The sequence below is a fragment of the Sceloporus undulatus genome, chromosome 4 (genome assembly GCF_019175285.1).
Source record: "Sceloporus undulatus isolate JIND9_A2432 ecotype Alabama chromosome 4, SceUnd_v1.1, whole genome shotgun sequence".
In the NCBI taxonomy this organism is placed as follows: Eukaryota; Metazoa; Chordata; class Lepidosauria; order Squamata; family Phrynosomatidae; genus Sceloporus; species Sceloporus undulatus.
In genome coordinates this window covers 143,676,972-143,696,233 of record NC_056525.1, presented here as the reverse complement: position 1 = coordinate 143,696,233, position 19,262 = coordinate 143,676,972, and the positions used below count along the sequence as shown (strand labels likewise).

Here is a 19,262-nt window from a genome sequence, read left to right as displayed (position 1 = left end):
TTTAGTCATGGACCCCCCTTCCTAAAATCCTAGCTACGTCCCTGTGCTACCACAAAAACACAATAGCTATAAAGTAAAACGAAATAACCCCATAGATCCGCTCCCTTTTTTAAAAACCTAAGTTCATAGTGGAATCCCCTTTATTTTTCCATATAATTAACCAACCTCTTCTATTCGTTCTAATACGAGAACCCTCAGTTTTCTCATGAGTCAACAAATTTAACTAAGGCCTGTGAAGAGGCCTTTAGTACGTCCTGGCGATGTACTAGGGTTGCCCAGAGCGTCCTTTTTAGACGCTCCCTAACCCTGAGTACGTAACCAGACGTCTACATGGCGCCTGCCATTTGACGATGATAGCCGCGTTGCGTCCAAACGGCCCCTTTCTTCTCCCGTGCAGCTCCCAGGGTGTCTGGGCATGAAAGACGCCGTATTGGGGTGTTTGGGCTGCCGCTGTGGCTGCCACTGGCCCCAATTGTGGCGCAAAGAGGTGGCTGCACAGCCGCCCTAAATTGGCGGTCTGCATCCCACCTAAGGCCCATACAGACAGGCCAAAATAAAGCTGCTTCAGATCACTTTGGAGGTATGCGTGTTTAAAGATGCATGCGTAACCTAAGAGGCCAAAAGCTGTGCCAAAACCATGCCCAGTCCTAAGGACTGGATGCAGCTTGGTGCAGCTTTCCTCGGATTCTAGGACGCATGCCATCATTTACTCCCAAAGTGATAGAGCACTTTATTTTGCCTGTCTGTAATGCGCGGGCCTCTGTTTCCAACAATCCACAACTGCATGAACATAATCCAGTGTTGAGACCAACTATTCACTGCCTGCTGATTCCAATGCTAGGCGATTTCTGCTGGGTCCTGTTAGTTTTGTGGAGCATGTTTAGCCTCCTTCTCTAACATCAGAGACTTTCACTCTGCACAAACATAAACTGACAGTTCCCAGGATTAACCTCTTAGCGTTGAGGCCAGGGCAGTGAAAAGTGGACTCAAACTGGTAATTATTTGCTGACAATATTATTGTGCCCCCCGACCTTACTCATTTACTGCAAAGAAGCCAATACAGTTTATAGTTTTAGACAGCCTTACTAACTACAAATGCAGTTCGTTAGTACCTCCATTTTCAAACATTAAATACATTCGGAATGCTAGGCTGACTGTTGTCATTAGTATTGCAATAGCTCTTCTCCAGAACTGTGTCACCTAACAATACTGAACAAAAATATATTCAGGTCGCAAGCTTTTAACTTTTGATTTGAAGACGACTATCCCTCCAGCCAATGAATGCCGATCCGGAGTCCAAAGATATTAATAAAACATCTTCTCTGCCACATAGGGAACATATATATATATTAGATATATATATTGATGATATATAGATAATAATCTTTCTCCTATCTCCGAACATTTCCAATACAAATCTTGAAGAAGCCTTTGATAACATTTTGAGCAATTTTCTCTGGGGTTTCTGGGTTAAATTACCTAATTGATACATTAGTTTATTAAGTAAAAATCATTAAATCAAATCATAACTGAACAGTATAATCTTCAAATTTTTTCCACATTCTTTCTCCATTATTCCTAGAATGACGGATGTATATTATGACCTACATTTTTGTGACCATTTAATCGTACATTTTTAGCCATTCTTCTTCCATCTCCGATTTTCGTCCGTAACATCTTGTCACATTTTTGAGATCTAATTCCATCAAACAATAGCAACACAAATGATGTTGCAAAATCCAATTTGAGACCCCCCAAAGCCTATTATCTTCATATCTATTTTTAAAATCTTTTCTATAGAAAAACCAGTTGGTATTTTATACTTTGTAAATTCAGTTTTTCTTAAACTTAGAAGATATATTGACCATTAATATAGATCAGGGGTAGGCAAACCTGCGGCCCGCGGGCCGGATGGCGGCCCCGCGAGCCTGCGGGACCAGCCCCAGCCATCCTGCCGCTGATTGCCACCGGGCCTTTGGGGGCAATGTGTCTATAGAAGCCTCAGAAACATGCATTATATTAACATTTGTTAAAAAAAATCAGCAATTTTTTTCGTGTGTCCTCCTTTTTTTTAAAAAAAAGTGTCTTCCATTTGAAATTTTGTCCTACATTTGTCTCTGGTGTATTTATATATTTAATTTTTTAAAAAAATATTAAATTATTTATTTTTGGTCTCGGCCCCCCAGTTGTCTGAGGGACAGCAACCCGGCCGCCCCGGCCTCAAAAAGATGCGCGTCCCCCTGCTATAGATGTAGCAAATCTTCAAATTTCACCATTTTCTGGCATTTTAAGTTCCTGTAAATAGTGCTTCATGTGCTAGAAACCAAAGAGCAGATTTTAGAATACATCTCACTTTTATTGCATCCAAATTCTTAACATTATAGAAAAGCATAGCACCTAAATCTTAAATCAAAACCTTCCTGATTGCAAAAGTGTTTTGTTGTCTAAAGTTATCCATCTTTTAAGCCAAACCAGACAAGATGCATAAAATACAATTTCAAATCAAATAGACCTAAACCTGCTTCTTGCCCTTCATCTTTAAAAACCTTTAATCTTCTATCTATCTAGCTTCTTCCTTTGCCAAATAAAGCCTGAAATATCTTCGCCATTGTTGTTTAAATAGTAACATCATGGTATCAAAATGGGAATTTTTCTGCAATAAAAAAGCTATTTAGGCAAAATATTCATTTTATACAAGAAATTCTTCTCAAGAGTGATAGCTTGAGTCTATTCATTTCTCTAAGTCTTTTTTAACCTGATTCATATTTTTAAAGTAGTTATGTTTGAAATAGTTTGTATTGCTATTAGTCAAAGTGATCCCTAAATATTATAATCCATTTTCAAAGCCTGTCTTTTCCACCCAAAAGATTTTTATCCTCTTTTGCCTAAATTCTTTGTGTAACAGTGTGGTTTTTTCTCGTATATTTTTAAACTAGCAAACTCTCCATATTCTCCATATTCCTTTAAAATTTGTTGCAATTGGTCTACTTCTCTCAAGGGATTTTGTAATTGTCAGCTACAAAGGCTCTGATCTAAATTGTGATTCTAGTTCCTAATTACTCTCATCAAAAACCTCCAAAGTCAACATACATAAGCAATGTGTGGATAGTGGACATCCTGGACATGTAACCTCTTTGTATATCAAGCAGTAAAGGCTTATCACCATTTATCAAACTAGGCCACTTGAGGCTTGTAGATTGCATTAGTCCAAGTAATAAAAATGCCACAGGGCCAATTTTTCCATCAAAGCTATCAAAACGACCAGTTGACATATCAAGACCTTTTCCACATCCAAATTATCAAAGTGGCCCTTCATTATGGTTGTATGGTATAAAACATCCAACACACACTTTGTGTTGTTTTGTTGTATTTGTCTTTGGGAAAGAAGCCGTGTTGATCTTCATGTATCCCTTCTTCCAACGCCTTTTTCAGCCTAAATTGAGTTAATAATTCATTATAATAATTTGGTAAAACATTTTTTACTGATGAAAAAGCATCTCAAATTAACCGGAGCACAATCTTAGCCATTTTAATTGTTCGTAGCACACACACACACACACACACACACACACACACACAACTTGCCAGGCACATCTTTTTAGGTGCCTTTCCCTATTGATTTAATGGGAGGGGGAAATACTACACTTCTAAGAATGCTTTATTTTATATGGCACCATTTAAAACAAAGAAAACATGTTTTCCCCCCCCCCCCTTCAAAAACTATGCGATTACTTGATTGCTTGAAAGGATTATCCAATTAAATGATACCTGTGTTTATATAAGTACACCTGAACATGACTGAAGTTTTTCATAATCCATTTTTATCCTATTTTGAAATTCCAAGACTTTAATGGCTTTTATTTAATTCCAAAGAAGATTTCTGGCCTAGGCTGCTTGATGTTGTCCTGAGTGAGCCCTGTTGAAATTTATGGAAGATGTGAAAGAATACTAGGGCATTCATTTTGATACGCTGAGGAATGCCCCATTGGATTGCACCATTATTTGTTTCTTTAATTTCAGATTTTGTAGACGAATGTGCAAGGAGTTCTCCTGTTGATTATTTCTGGTACAGGAAGACATTAAACATCTCCACTTCTATTGACGATTCTGGAACTGTGCAGTGGTGGCTTCTCTTGAGTCTAGTTTGTGCCTGGGGAGTGCTGTATGTTTGCACAATCAGAGGCATTGAAACAACAGGAAAGGTACTTGCCATTCTAGGGTGAATGGAAAACATAGTATGGGCAAAGAAAGACAAAAAACAACTTGCTGGATTTTAGAAGGCCACAACTTTGGATACAACTGGAGGGTCTTGGATTAATATGAGACTGTGGATCCAGCCATTAGGTGATCTGACTGTTGTCTGATGAAATCCCTTTCCTGTAGTATAGCTGCTTGGTAGGTGAAACCATGGGATGACAAGAAAGGAGGATTCTACGTGGGTGCAATTCATTGCATGGTTCCCCCATCCTCCAAACAGGGTGTGTTCCTGGCAGCTTTGAACCCTAAGTCCCATGAAGAGCTCCCCAGAATGGGGATGATGGGCGTGCAGGCCCTGTACTCCTCCAAACTGAATCCAGCCCATACCAACACTGCCCAAGGTTATGAAAAGAAAAGTACAGATAGTATATGGACAAAGGGAATGCCAAGACAGCTGGAACCAGACTCCAAGTGGGGAGCCAAGGGAACAGTTTGAAACTTCCCAGGAAGACCAGAAAGAAAAAAATTATCTCCCATATCCTCCCCACAGGGTCCTGATTGGCTGGATGCTCAAAAAATGATACAGTGGGACTACATGGCTCCTTATGCAGAAGCTGGTGTTCTGTCATAGAAAGATAGTGGCCTCCTAGTAGGCCAAAAAATGGGACCTAGGTCATGGTTGGATCCTGCCTTTGTGTCTTCTCCAGAATATCTATATGCTTGGAAAGGTTTTTCTTTAAAAGCCTTTGCAGATGGGGGTGGTGGTGGTGGTGGCATTAATACTTTGGAGCTGGGAACAAGAATTATGGATTAAAAAAATTAAAGACATCTGAGGAAACTGGCTGCCACTTCTCCTGTGCAAATCTTCCCTTTCCTGACCCCAAAATTCATTTTAGTGAGTAAATATAAAGATGAAAATCCCATGGGTGCCACAAAAATGCTGACCTTGGTTGAAATAGAACTCACAGACTCAATGTGGGACCTATTGGTTACAGAGAATTTGCAGTCCTTGGTGCTGCTAGAAAGCTTGTATTGGTAGGTAATGCTGATTTAGAATTACAGTGGTACCCCGGGTTACGAAATTAATTCGTTCCGCCGCGGCGTTCGTAACCCGAAAGATTTCGCAACCCGAAAAAGCCATAGCCGCTAGCGCTAAAAAGCCGCGATTTCGTGCGAAAAAGCGCCGAAAAGCACCAAATTTTTTTTCGTAACCCGAAAAAACCTTCGTATCCCGGAACAGTTTTTTCCTATTGATTTTTTTCGTATCCCGGAAATTTCGTAACGCGGTGCTTTCGTATCCCGGGGTACCACTGTAGTTGTTTGTAAGTACAGTGGACCCTTGCTATCCATGGGGCATCTGTTCGGCGGAGATTCCTATATTAGTATTGCAGTATGGTGGCTGCATCAACATCATCTATATAATCTATTTTCACCAAGCATCAATGCCGTAAAATGAAAGTAGGGATGGGGTTAATTGGTATGGTTCTTTCCTATACTACCTCATGTTCTTTATCCACATGACTTTTATTTCAAGTGGTATCTGTCAGATGGGGAACACAGCATGCAGGAGTGGCTCGCACATCACAGTCACAGTGGATTAATATGTAATTGTGGATTAATAAGTACAAAGTACTTTGCACACTTGAAAGCAATGTATTGCAATGGGCAGCTGCAATGGCATTTACCCCAGGACACTCTCTGGGTGAAATGAACTGCCAAAAATATATCAAACAACAACAACAACAACAACAACACACACACACACACACCACCCATTCATCAGTGGCTGGAAGTCCACGTCTGGTTTTGAAAATTAGTATTTTTAAAATTATTAAACAGTGAGGATATTTATGAGGTGAATTGCTGTTCATGGAGGCTTCCCAGAATTGCAATTCACCCCCTTCTTTTTTGACCAGATAAAAGAAAGAAAGAATACTGTCTAGGAGTCTGGAGAGGCCGAGGACCACAAAACAGCCTTTGGTGGCCACATGCTGCCCATCTCTGCACTATAGGAATGCTAAAGGTTGTGTGTACACTTTTTACACCTAGCGTTGCCCTCTGTGCAGTTTTTCAGTGAAACTAATTTGTGTGTGTTGACTGCCTTCAAGCAGGCCTATAAATTAGACTTCTCCAAGACAACTTGTCCTCAGTTACCTTAATTTGCCTTACATTGTGGTGGTAGTTTATATAATGCCATCAATAAGCATGACACTTCCCAAAGTAACCAACAAAGAAGAAATAAAATCAGTTTAATCCTCTAATGAACTACCTAACTAACACTATAAACTGCTTAGGGAGTGCTTAAGTGTAATGATAAGCGGTATAGAAATGTACATGCTATTGCTATATTTCTAACTAAATTTCAGTGATGTGAAAGACAACATTTGATTTATTTCAAGACTTTTGTTCCATCTTTTGACATAAGTTCTGTGTCAGTTTCTGTATTGTAAAAACAGTTTCCAAACATATTTTTCTTAGGAAGGAATTCCACCACTGAAATGGCTCTGTTGCTAGGTCTCCCCAGTCTTGATTGATTTTGGTGGTAGGTTTCCTTGCAAGCAGGTCTCCTGTAGTAGATGCAAAGGCTAGGTAAGTCCATAGAAGGAGAAACAGAAGGAAAGGGAGAAAGAAAGGTAACGAAGGCCAAAGATAATTAACATTCAAAATCCACAAAACAGTGATACTGAATCAGCCAACCAAAATGCACAAAAGACATGATTGAACCTTTCAAAGCTCCACTTAAGATACATACAATGTTTCTTCAAAGAGAAGCATTCGATGGTAGATGCTCAGTTGTATACCTTCTCCCCCTCCAGGCAGTGTATGTAACATCGACACTTCCTTATGTTGTGCTCACCATTTTCTTGATCCGTGGCTTGACACTGAAAGGCTCTGTCAATGGAATCGTATATCTCTTCACACCTGATGTAAGTATTACATGGATTTTTTTGGTGTTTCACTGAAATAGCATAACTGAACATTAGTGGTGCTAACACAAGAATAGAAATTGCAGATTTCCAGCATGGTTTACGCTGCTTATATTCTGAATTTCATTAAATAGTCCCCACAATGGTTTAGATCTGGTGTGTTTACATTGTGGAAGAGTGCTGACTCCTCCCTCCACACTCTGCAGAGGGTTTAATGCAGGGATGGAAATGCGTAGCCTTCCTGATGTTGTTGAACTGCATCTTCAGTCATTCCTCATCATATGGTACCCAGATGATAGCAGACTTTTAAAACAATATCTGGAGGGCTACTGATTCAACAGTTGGTCGGGGACATGAAAAGACCATTGGTGTTAAATCCTGCACTGTGAAGTCCTTGCCCCCACATATGCTGTGGCTTTTCAATGAAATCAAATTGTTTGCAAAATAAGGAGCATGGGGGGACTTGTAGTAAAAAAAGAAAAGCTCTCAGATTTTGGAAGGCTGTTAACAATCATGGGCTAGATGGGCCAATACGAATACTCTGACCTGATAAAAATTAGTTTTATAGTGCCAAACATTTGCTGGATGACTTACACACACATCCTCTTCCTTGCCTAACTATCTAGCTTTCCCACTTGCCTGCACCTTATTGCTTACCTTCTGCTTTATGAACTGAGCCTTTGAGCCACCAGAATAAGGTGGTGCTAGTTTGAAATATACCGTACCCCTATTCAGACTGTGTTAAATGGAGAATATTTCATGCTCATAGCCATCATATCTGTTAATCTTTGCTTTCAGTCCATTCATACTGTAAAATTACTATTCCATCATCTCCTTAAAGCTTTATTATTTCTCTTTTACAGGTTAATGAATTAGCTAACCCGACCACCTGGCTAGATGCTGGAGCGCAAGTATTCTTTTCTTTCTCCCTTGCCTTTGGAGGCCTCATCTCGTTCTCTAGTTACAATTCAATTCAGTAAGTTCACATTATGAACTGAAAAGATGAGATGTTAGAGATAATAGTAATACTTTTCTTGATATTAACCCCCCACCCCACCCCGAAAGTATTCTGTATTCAGCAACTTTAAGAATATAACTTTTCTTGAGAAATGGGAGAAATAAAACAGCATAGTTCAAAATGGGGATGGGGGCTTAAAAATTATTTATCACCAAAGGTTCCAAATGTTGCTGTCTATAGCACAAGATTTGTTATGCAAGGCTTAGCAGAGTTTTCCCTTCTTTTTTTGGGGCAACCTGGATAATTAGCAGTGGTACATATCTTTGTGCATCTCCTTCCCACATGTGAATAGAATGCTTATCATGTTGTTCTCAGTACTCAATGTCATCTTGTAATTGTGTAACTTTCACATAAATATGAATCTAATATTGGTAATATATATACTGTATAATGCACAGTTATTTGTTTATATGCCTTTAAGTCACCTGTCATGTCTATCCCTGAGCCTTTTGCCTGAGCCTACTGGAAAGGGCAAGATTCCACCTCTCCACTCCTCCTTGCTGAGTTAATTGAGTGCAGTCTACCTTTGCACTTTGAACTCAGTTTGTGACAATGGAAGTAAGTGGATGGCAGAAGGGAAAGTGTGGGGAGGAGGGAGAAACTGGGACATTTTAACAGCAGCTGAAAAGGTGGAATGGAACTGGGAGATGATTCATCAGCTCTGTTTTTGCCAAATCAGGACATTTGGAGGATATGTTGTCCCACCTTTCCTTCAAGGATGGCTTAACATAGCACTCCAGCACCATTCATTTAAACCCTACAACACTGCAGTGAATTACATAAGGCTGAGAGATGGTATCAGGTCTAATCCTCAGACCCCACTTTTACATCCTGACTGCTATATGTATACAAGCACGTGTGAGAAATTACAGGGACAATGTTCTGCATTCACCAGTGGTTTCTCTGCTTTGGTTTGCAGCAATAATTGTGAGAAAGATGCTTTGATTATCTCTGTAATCAATGGCCTCACATCCATTTACGCAGCCACTGTCATATACACAATCATTGGATTCAGGGCAACAGAGCAATATGATAGCTGTTTTGAACAGTAAGTCGTTGTCTTGTCTTCTAGCCAATCTGTTCTTGATCTTTGTGGATTTTCCTTCTTAATATTATCAACAAATCATGCAATAATAAATGTGATAGCCTTTAACATTCAAACAAGACTTTTGTTTAGTTTTGTTTTTGCTGCAACAGACTAAGACATTTGAAAGTTGAGACCATCGTAATTTAAGTGATTAGTAAATCCATTGCTCTTATGATCAAACCATATAGTATTTGTGTATGGCACAGATATAGTAAAAGAGAGAGTCTCAGGTTGACAGCAGGCATGCAATGTCCACAACATTTTCCATACTTTTTAATTATAATGGTAAAACATAGGTACTTTGTGTAATGAAACTAGCGAGGCTTTGACTGTTCTTTTCCTTTCCATTTTGCAGAAATATCCTCACACTTACAAATGCTTTTGATTTACCAGAAGGCAATGTAACCCAGGATAATTTTGAAGAAATGCAAGCTTGGTGCAACATGACATATCCAGCAGCTTTTGCAAGCCTTAAGTTTCAGACTTGTGACTTGGATTCATTTTTAAGTAGTGTAAGGTGACAACATGTACATAATATGGTAGACTGAAAGCAAGATTATAATATAGGATTGATATTACTAACAACCATATTACAAGGAGAAACAGTGTTGAGGATGCTTGGAATTTATTTGCACAACTGACTGATTGCGATTTATTCTTGTATTGTTTGGCCCAGAGATTTATCACACTGCATTACATTTTATTTCTGTGACTGCACCTGTATTACATAATTAATTCAGTTTGATACCACTAATTGCCATGGCTCAGTGCTGTGGAATTCTGGGATGTGTAATTTTGTGAGATATTTAGGATTCCCCGTCAGAGAGCTCTGATGCCACAACAAACTACAAATCCCAGTGTTCTATAGGAAGGAGCCATGACAGTTGAAGCAGTGTCAAACTGCATTAATTCTGCAGTGTAGCAGCAGCCTAAGGGTGACCAGATGTCCTCCTTTTCCCATGACATGTCCTCCATTTCATGAGGAATTTCTTCCATGAGGAATTTCTTCCATTTTGAGCATAACTAAGAAGCATGAATTTACTTTTTTAAAGTGTAAATTAACTTTACTTCTGATAAAACAACAAAGCTATTTACTTTTATATTAACACACACACACACACACACACATATGAATTTACTTTTACTTAATGTTTTTAGCTTTTATTTCATCATGACTTACATTTTTCTTGAATGTCCTACATTTTAAGATGTCTTGTTCTCCTTTGTGGCTATAACATCTGGTCACCCTGTCTCTGCCTCTCAACTACCAGTTAACCTTTGGATGCTTGGATTTCATGAAGCTTCCTATCCTTTGACATTTTCTGACCCAGTGCAAATGTAGCACAAATAGCCCTGTGTCTCTCTACTCTGATCTCTGTACCATGAATTCTATAACCTTTCCCTGGTTTCCCTAACAGTGCTGACACTGGCACTGTTAACTGGGATCTGAAGTAACAGTTTGAATCTAGTTAGGTAAAATGCAAAGAGGATTTGAAATAAAAAATTATTAAGGTTGTTGTCAGTATATAAGACATCAGTGGTAGAGGGCAATGCAAAAAACGCCAGAAAGGAGAAGCGTTCAGGAAAACAGAATATGATCTGTGATCCACTCTTGATGTGTTTCTACTCATAATAATTGTCTCCATGATGTCTGCTCTCCTTGTGCTTTTTGAGTCCTCCGTCTCCTAAGTACAATTATAAGAAATGGAGTTATTGTACTAACAAAACTGTGATGTTCATTGGCCACAGCTTGCTGTAACATGTCCATTCTGTATTTACAAATATAATATTGGTTAATAATAATAATAATAATAATAATAATAATAATAATAATAATAATAATAATATGCAGGTGCACGTATGTACAGTGGCATCAGTATATACAACGTACATAAGAAACGTAGATTGATCAAGACCACATAGGAAAGGAAAGGAGGGTTTTGAGGTGATATACTTTGAGGAAACTTGGAAACACAGCTTGAAGGCAAGAGCACTTCTCTGTTCTTAATATTCTAAATTTGTTAAATTGGTTTTTAAGACAAGCTTCTCACCACATTTTGTTACAGTAAATTTTATACCTAAATTAAATATTGTATGAAGAGGGCCTTTCTGTGTGTGTCCCAAACCACTGACAGGAAACTTTGTTTTGTGGTCTCAGAGTTGAGTCTGTCTCTCCGTCTGAGTGTACGTGTTAGAAAGTCCCATAAGTGAAATAATAATAATTAACTAAGGCCTTCAGTGCCCTAACAAATATATTATGAAATGATTTATAGTTTTACAGTTGTTTGTCTCTTATGTTATGCAGGGTGTGGAAGGAACAGGCTTAGCATTTATTGTCTTCACCGAGGCTATTACCAAAATGCCTGTCTCACCACTATGGTCCATCCTCTTCTTTATCATGCTGTTCTGCTTGGGTTTATCATCTATGTTTGGAAATATGGAAGGAGTTATGGTACCTCTGCAGGAGCTCCAAATTATACCCAAAAAATGGCCTAAGGAACTTGTCACAGGTTTGTTGAAAATGGTTGTGTAATTAAGGCAGGGCAGCAGAGGGATCTGCCCTTGGTACAACTTGGATGAGATTGCAAAATAGTTACCGCAGACCAAGAGGTATATAGACAGTTACTTTAAAAAATGTAAAGTGATTTATTTTCAGTATAGGGAAATAAAGTCTAATTTCAAGTGAAAACAACAGGTAAATAAAATAAAACCAGCAACTTACTCAGAGGCTTAGAGAAGGCAGTAGAGCTTGCAAATAGAAACTGCGGCAAGTCCTCATTGGTCTTGCACCTACAGCTAAACACAATAAAGCATCTCCTGCTACAGGATACTGCCAGTGCCTTTACAAATCCATTACCATTCCTAACATGCCTTTTTCCAGTTCCTGGGGCAGAGAGATTAAATCTGATGCCTTGCCTGGGCATAGACATAACATGTCATTGATTGAATGCTCCCACTCTCCATTGTGACTAACTAGTTTGATGTCTGATGTGTTGCCAACATTTCATACTTGTTCTTCCTGATTTACAATTTGTTTACAAAAAGCTAGCCACAATGGTCTGTTTCAGCATAAAAAGAAAAATACAAGGAGAGGAAAGAAAGAATCTGATTTATCTTAGCATTAGATTTTATGTATTTCAATCCATATTTTCAGATGCTTTGATGAAGTGCAAACATTTGAGGAAGTGGATTGAAATCCACAAAAGCTCATGGCAAAAATAAAAAAGTCAGTCTTAGCGATGCTTTCCTTCTCCCTCCCCCCTCTTTTTTTTAACATTTTATTTAGAATTATATAACTTTGCTTTTTATTCATAGGCCTCATTTGTGTGGTGTCTTTCTTGGTTGCCATCATTTTTGTGCTGAGGTCTGGAAACTACTGGCTGGCTTTGTTTGATAATTTTGCTGGATCCATTCCTTTGCTAATAATTGCCTTCTGTGAGATGTTTTCAGTTGTCTACATATATGGGATAGACCGGTAAGATGTCAATGTCAATTGTTTGCCTCTCTACATTCTTATCTTACTTCTAGAGATCTGCAGTTTTCCCTGGGAAAACTGATGTACAAAGAAGTTCCTTCTGGCCTATTTAGTGGGGCTGTTCTAAGAATCACAAAATTTTCCCTAAAATTTTTATATGAATACTAGTAGCTATTTATTCTAACTAGTAAATCTGTATGCAGAATTTACAGAGGTACAAAGTACTGAATGGTTATGATACACCTTATATGCCTACCTATCATGTTTAGATTTCAAGGTATTAGTCATTATCTTCATCACACACCCATGTATCTGATTGAGAATATTTGAATGGCAATAAATCATCCATCTCCTTACAGTTTTATCTTGGTTGGAACCTGTCAGCATCTGTTGTCATGTCAAAAGATCTACTGCCTTACTTTACATCTATTGCTAGCTCATATATGCATGTACATGAATTGGTTTTGCTGCACTTGAACCAGCATCTGTATGTGTTGATAGATTTTACTAAAAACAGTTACATTTGATGTATTTGGAGTAGATTTAATTATGTCTGTAATAGCCATTTATAATATGTAATAGCCATAAGGCAATTTAAAATTTATGTCTGAGTTGGCCCTCAATCTAGAGTACTCTCCCTTAACATTTGTTCTGTCTTTTCCAGATTTAACAATGATATTAAGTTCATGATTGGGCACAAACCCAATATTTTCTGGCAGGTGACCTGGAGATTTATTAGTCCCCTCATCATGTTAGTTATCTTCCTGTTTTACTTTGTGGTGGAAGTGAGGGAAAGACTAGAATATATCACCTGGGACCCTGATTACGTAAGTAGACCTGGTCAAAGAACCACTCCCTAAATCGTTTTGTAAGCTTCTCTTTTCTCATTTTCTGCCTTTTCTTGCCCAATTTGCCTTTGGCACCATTCCTCCCACTGGTCTATTTGCTAAAGATCCTGTTTGGGCAGATAAGTAAAACAAATTGCTTAGCCTTAGGGAAACTGATCAGTTGTTTTAATGTGGTTGCTAATTGAAGGTAAATGCTGGGTGCATATGCTTTGCAAGGTAACTTAATTCTCTTTGAGGGTGCTATTACTCAGGATCCTTAGTCATTTCTACATACTACAAGACTCTACCTTTACTCCACCCTGGGATCTGACATTGCAGGAATTTAAATAAAATTAGCTAGGAGATATGTAGCAGCATTTGAAGAACTTAAAAGTATAGTTCATCTATAGTTCAAAGCTGCTATATTCATCTGAGGCAGTAGAGTGAAGTCTCTGGAAGCTCATGCTGCCAATTTTTTTATTTCAGTTAGTCTCAAAGGTGCTACAAGATCTCTCTACACATTAAAAAATAGTGTTAAAGTACATGCCTTGCACACAGAAAGCCTCAAGTTCAGTCAGTGACTTCTTCAGTTAAAAGGATCAAGTGACAGAAAGAGATCTCTTTGGGCTCATTCCCACTGGCAGAATAACAGGGTTGTGAGTCCGATCCACTCCATGTCTGTAACCAATTTCAAAAGATCCATCATTCTCACTATAAAATGGGATCTTTTTTTATGCCACTTAAATTGGTTTTGGTTTTTTTGTCCCCACTTTTGCTGCTTCAAGACAAAGGTGAGGGAAGCCGGCGATGGAGTACAAGCTGGCGGGGGGAGAGAGCCAAGGCTGGGGACAACTAGCAGGCATTGGGGAAGCCAAACAGGGAAGCCAAGTGGGGAAGAAAGGAAGGCACTGGGGAGACAAGCAAGGAAGCCAAGTGGGGAAGGAAGAAAGGCACGGGGGGATGCAGGAGGAGGATGAAGGGGAGGACAATAGTTTTCTTAAAAAATAAAATAAAATATAGACTATGCAATTGGTTGATTTTGCAACTATTTGCCTTGCAAATGGTTACAAAATCAAACAATTGCTTATTCTATCAATCACATATTCTATCAATCACATATTCCATCAATTTAATTTAAAAAAAATGAGTACACAAGCAACACTGCAAGGGGGGAAATGGTGGATCTATCAAAACGTCCCCCCCTCTGCCATTTGACCCTACTTGCCTTGGAAGTAGTTGCAAAAATCAAACAATCGTATATTCTAGCAATTTAATTTTTTTTAAAAAAAAGCATGAGTACACAGGCAATGCTGCAAGGGGGGGAAATGGTGGGTCTCTCAAAATGTCACCCCTCTGCCATTTGTCTCTCCCCTCAGAAAGAATCGATTTTGATGTGGAGTTCCCACTGTTAGGAATTGCATCAGAACCGATTTTTCTCAAAAGAACTGCTACCGAAAAAGCCTAGCCTTTTTACGTTTTCTCCACTTTATTTCTCCTGGGATCGATCCATTGAGGATCAGAATCTATTTCCAGTGGGAACATATACCCCGAATTAGGATTTGTAGCTTATCGTACTGGGAGCTACCCCTTTCTAAGAGACTGGGGCATTGGACAGGACAGATTTGGCACAGCACAAACCAGCTTCTTATGTTCAATGAATGATCCATTGTGATCATACATGTGTTTAGTGAATGATTCGCTTTGGAAAATGACTGGTAGAAACTGAATAAACAAAACTTTATTTAATTTTTTGTGGGCGAAACGTCAGGAAGAAACTCTTCTAGAACATGGCCACATAGCCCGAAACCCCCACAAAAAACTATGGATGCTGACCATGAAAGCCTTCAAAACTTTATTTTTTCCTTCCTTCCTTTCTTTCTTGAAAATAATTTTGAAAATCTTTTTGAAAATTTGCTTCATCCAAATCATCAGCAAAATCATCAACATTATTCCAGGCAATGCTGAGTACATTTCCTGGCTTTCTATATTTATTTTGCCATCTTGCATACTCTGCTATACTACATATGTATTTTTCCATCAAAGAACACTTCTCATATCAGTTTAAATGCCAGTGTGACCACCTGATCTTCTGCAGTGGAATCCTTATTTGTTTCAGAGGTTTCTGGGGCAGGTTGTAGGACAAACAGACACTCATTTCATATGATGCAGTTGCCAAGTCTGTTGGACATCTCCATTTCTTTGAGAATGAACCTTGAAAAGAACCCTAAAAATACCTATCACTTTTTGCTGGTCAATGACCGAATAAACTTTATTACAATTACCTATCACTTTCTTATGTCAGTAAGCAGGCAAGCTGTCTTATGCTGAAACGTCTTCACCATTGCCACCTTGATCAAGGAGGAATTCTTGGGTTCTTTTTCAAAGAATCTCAAGGCCATCTCACTGTAGGCCAAATGTTCAATTGAGTCTAGATTTTAGAATACAGTACTCTGTTATTGTAGTATTTGTGTGCCTTTAAGTCATTTCCAACTTATGACAATCCTAAAATGTAAAGCCAGTGTGGTGTACTGGTTTGAGTGTTGGACTAGGACACTGGGAATCCAGGGTTGGAATCCCTGCTCAGTCATGGAAACCTACTTGGGGACCTTGGGCAAGTCATGCTTTCTCAGCATCAGAGGAAGGCAAAGGCAACCCCTCTCTGGATACATTCTGCCAAGAAAACCCTGTGATTGGGTTGTCTTAGGGTCACTAGAATCAGAAATGCCTTGAAAACACATGAGAACAATGAGGTGAACTTATCATGGGGTTCTCTTGATAAAATTTGTTTAGAGGGGGTTTATCATTGCCTTCCTCTGAGACAGGGGACGTTATCAGACAAGGGAAATTAGAAATATAATCCAATGGCAATCCAAATGTAATCATGGGATTTAATGTTATTGTGTGATAGTCTACTACACACAAATTTGGGCCATGGGAAGTCAGTCTGAGCGCAATCATGGGGTTTAACGTTATTGTGTGATAGACTACCACACGCACATTCGGGCAATGGCATGCTATTTTTGGGCAATGGGAAGCCAGTTCAAACGCAATTTGCATTCATGTAGATTCGCTGAAATAGCGAATTCACGTAAATGCATTCTGGCCCCACTTTCTTTTCATTCTAAATTAAGAGAAATTCCTCACGTGTGATAAAGTCCTAAGAGACTGTGACTTGCCCAACGTCACCCAATGCGCTTCTATGACTGAGTGGAGATTCAAAACTTGGCCTTCAAGAATTCTGATCCAACACTCAAACCACTACACCACTATAGCTGTTAGAGTTCTCTGTATCTATTCCTAACCTTACTGCATGGCTGAAATCTGTCTCTTTTCCTCCACAGGAACTATTTCCCAAATCAAAAACTGCATCATACCCTAACTGGGTTTATGTCATCGTTGTCATCCTTGCGGGAATACCCAGCCTGATTATCCCTGGGTTTGCCATCTACAAAGGCATCAAAAATTCTGTGAAGAGAAATGATCCCGGGCGGCAGGATCTGGTTAATGCCGTATCAGAAATGTCAATAAATGGAGAACTGAGGAATAAGGTGTAATTAACTCTCCTGAGGAAAAGACTTTCATTGAGAGACTCTAAACTATTGAAAGACAGTTAGCAATCTCATATTCTATATGGGACTGACATATGTACTTAATCCAGCTGTTTCTGGATTAATGGTTGCTTAGTGCCAATGCTTGTCATCCATCTTTGCTACTCTGCATCCCCATGAGTGCCACTATGTTGCACAAACTTTCAATCATACTTATTTTCAGTAATGTATTATTAAACAGATTATATTTAAACAGGGAAATGAACATTTTTATTTTTATTTTTTGATATATCAGTTTCCCTTTACCTCTGGGCTGTACATACAGTCCCTAAGGGGTGATGGGATGCCACCCCTTTCCTAACTGGATTGGGGCCACGGCATCCTCACACCTTGTTCCCAATCTGGCCTTTCGAGGGCGCAAAAAGGAGTAAAAAAAAAGCGGCTCCTTTTTGCGCTCTCGAAAAGGTGGCATAACTACATTACTGTGGCTATACAGTGCTCCTTCAGGGATGTGTCATATGGATGCAGTGCCGGAGGAGCACCATGATGCTGTGTGTGCACAGAATCAGTGTGCCCTGGGGATACCCATAGGGTACTATGTCCTGACTCTGCCGCAATGATGATCTTAATGTCCGGTGTGTACAGGGCAGTTGGTCTAACACAGCAGCAGTACAAAGAACAATTGTTGCTAAACAAAATATGAATGGAGAAGTGCACTGAGCAGGCTAGTGAAGTTATAATGCAGTCTCCCCCCAAATTTGGACTCCCCCTTGGTAATACATGTTCCTTTATTAATATTACCCATGATTTATATTTAAATAAGCACCAATGCTAGCTATGATTTATTTTAAAACCACAATTTTGCAACGTGGTTTGAAGAGAATTAGCAAACCATGATTATTAGGGGACTTGACACTCATGGATCATGGATAAGATTTGTGCACATGGAGGAGTGAAGACAGGCAGAAAGAACATCAACAATTTAACATATGCAGATGACACTATACTACTAGTGGAAGGCATCACAGACTTGTAAGAATTACTAAATAAAGTCAAAGAAAAAAGCACAAAGGCTTTAATGTTAAACATAAAAACCCACAAAAATAATGGCCATGAAGGATTTAAATAAATTCAACATAGATAAAGAGGAAATTGAAATAGTTAAAGATTTCCCATATCTTGGATCAAACATTGATCAAAACAGAGACTGCAGTCAAGAAATAATAAGAAGAATAGGAATGGGAAGAGCAGCTATGAAAGAACTAGACAAGATCCTAAAGAGTAAAGATATTCAACTGAACACTAAAATTAGAATTGTCCAATCCATTATATTCCCCATCACCATGTGCAGATGTGAGAGTTGGACAGTGAAGAAAGCAGATAGGAAGAAAATTAATTCATTCAAGATGTGGTGCTGGAGAAGTGTGCTAAGGATATCATGGATGGCCAAAAAGACAAACAAATGAATCCTAGAACAAATAAAGCTTGAACTCTCCCTGGAAGCAGAGGCCTGGTCCAGATGAGCCAGAAAGGACGCCCTCGTCACATGCGAGGGGTGCCTCGGGCCGGCATTTCTAGACGCCCCGCAACCCTCGCACGTGACAAGGTCGTCAAAATGGCAGCGCCCTGTACACATGGGCGGCACCATTGTTACACAAGTGCCACGTGGCACTTGCGTAACGAGTGCGCCTCCTTACGCCGCCAGCACAGAGTAGAAAGAACCTGCTTTTTGCGGGTTCTTTTTCTGCTGGCGGGAAGCTTCGCTGTTTGGTGGCTGAGGCTTCCCTCCGGCGGAAAACCAGGCGCCAGCAGGCTGCCCTTTTTGGGCAGTCTGTACCCCACCAAAGATGACTAAATTGAGGCTGTTTTATTTCAGCGATAACATGAGAAGGCAGGACTCATTAGAAAAGACAATGATGCTGGAGAAAGTAGAGGGCAACAGAAAGGGAAAGATCTCATGACAGATGATAGACTCAATCAGGGTAACCATGGACCTGAGGGACTGAACAGGAAGGTAGAAGATGGGCTTGGAGACATTCCATTCACTGTGTTGCCATAACTCAAAGGCAGCTAAGAACAACCAACTCTAAACCATAGAAAACACCACCTTGTTGAAGACAAAGTGAAATTTGCTCTAGAACAAGGTAGAGGAAATGAAAAGGATTGTGTATTATAGAGCCAGC

General features: G+C 39.3%; 1 protein-coding gene across 1 annotated transcript; it reads left to right on the top strand.

Moving 5' to 3' along the window:
- The first annotated feature begins 4,023 nt into the window (after positions 1-4,023).
- LOC121927894 (sodium-dependent neutral amino acid transporter B(0)AT1-like) lies at positions 4,024-17,325 on the top strand. Its single transcript, XM_042461911.1, has 8 exons — positions 4,024-4,202; positions 7,014-7,124; positions 7,988-8,100; positions 9,585-9,741; positions 11,535-11,739; positions 12,545-12,704; positions 13,369-13,531; positions 16,873-17,325. The coding sequence occupies exons 4-8, from the start codon at positions 9,655-9,657 to the stop codon at positions 17,083-17,085; spliced, it is 828 nt and encodes a 275-aa protein (XP_042317845.1). The 5' UTR covers positions 4,024-4,202; positions 7,014-7,124; positions 7,988-8,100; positions 9,585-9,654; the 3' UTR covers positions 17,086-17,325.
- Positions 17,326-19,262: the final 1,937 nt, after the last annotated feature.

What these genes read in the sequence shown, in the direction of transcription:
- LOC121927894 (XM_042461911.1), top strand. Translation starts at nt 9,655, where the DNA reads ATGCAAGCTTGGTGCAACATGACATATCCAGCAGCTTTTGCAAGCCTT. An exon ending in GCCTAAGGAACTTGTCACAG is followed by an intron (nt 11,740 to 12,544) that starts GTTTGTTGAAAA and finishes TTTTATTCATAG; the next exon opens with GCCTCATTTGTGTGGTGTCT. An exon ending in TCACCTGGGACCCTGATTAC is followed by an intron (nt 13,532 to 16,872) that starts GTAAGTAGACCT and finishes TTTCCTCCACAG; the next exon opens with GAACTATTTCCCAAATCAAA.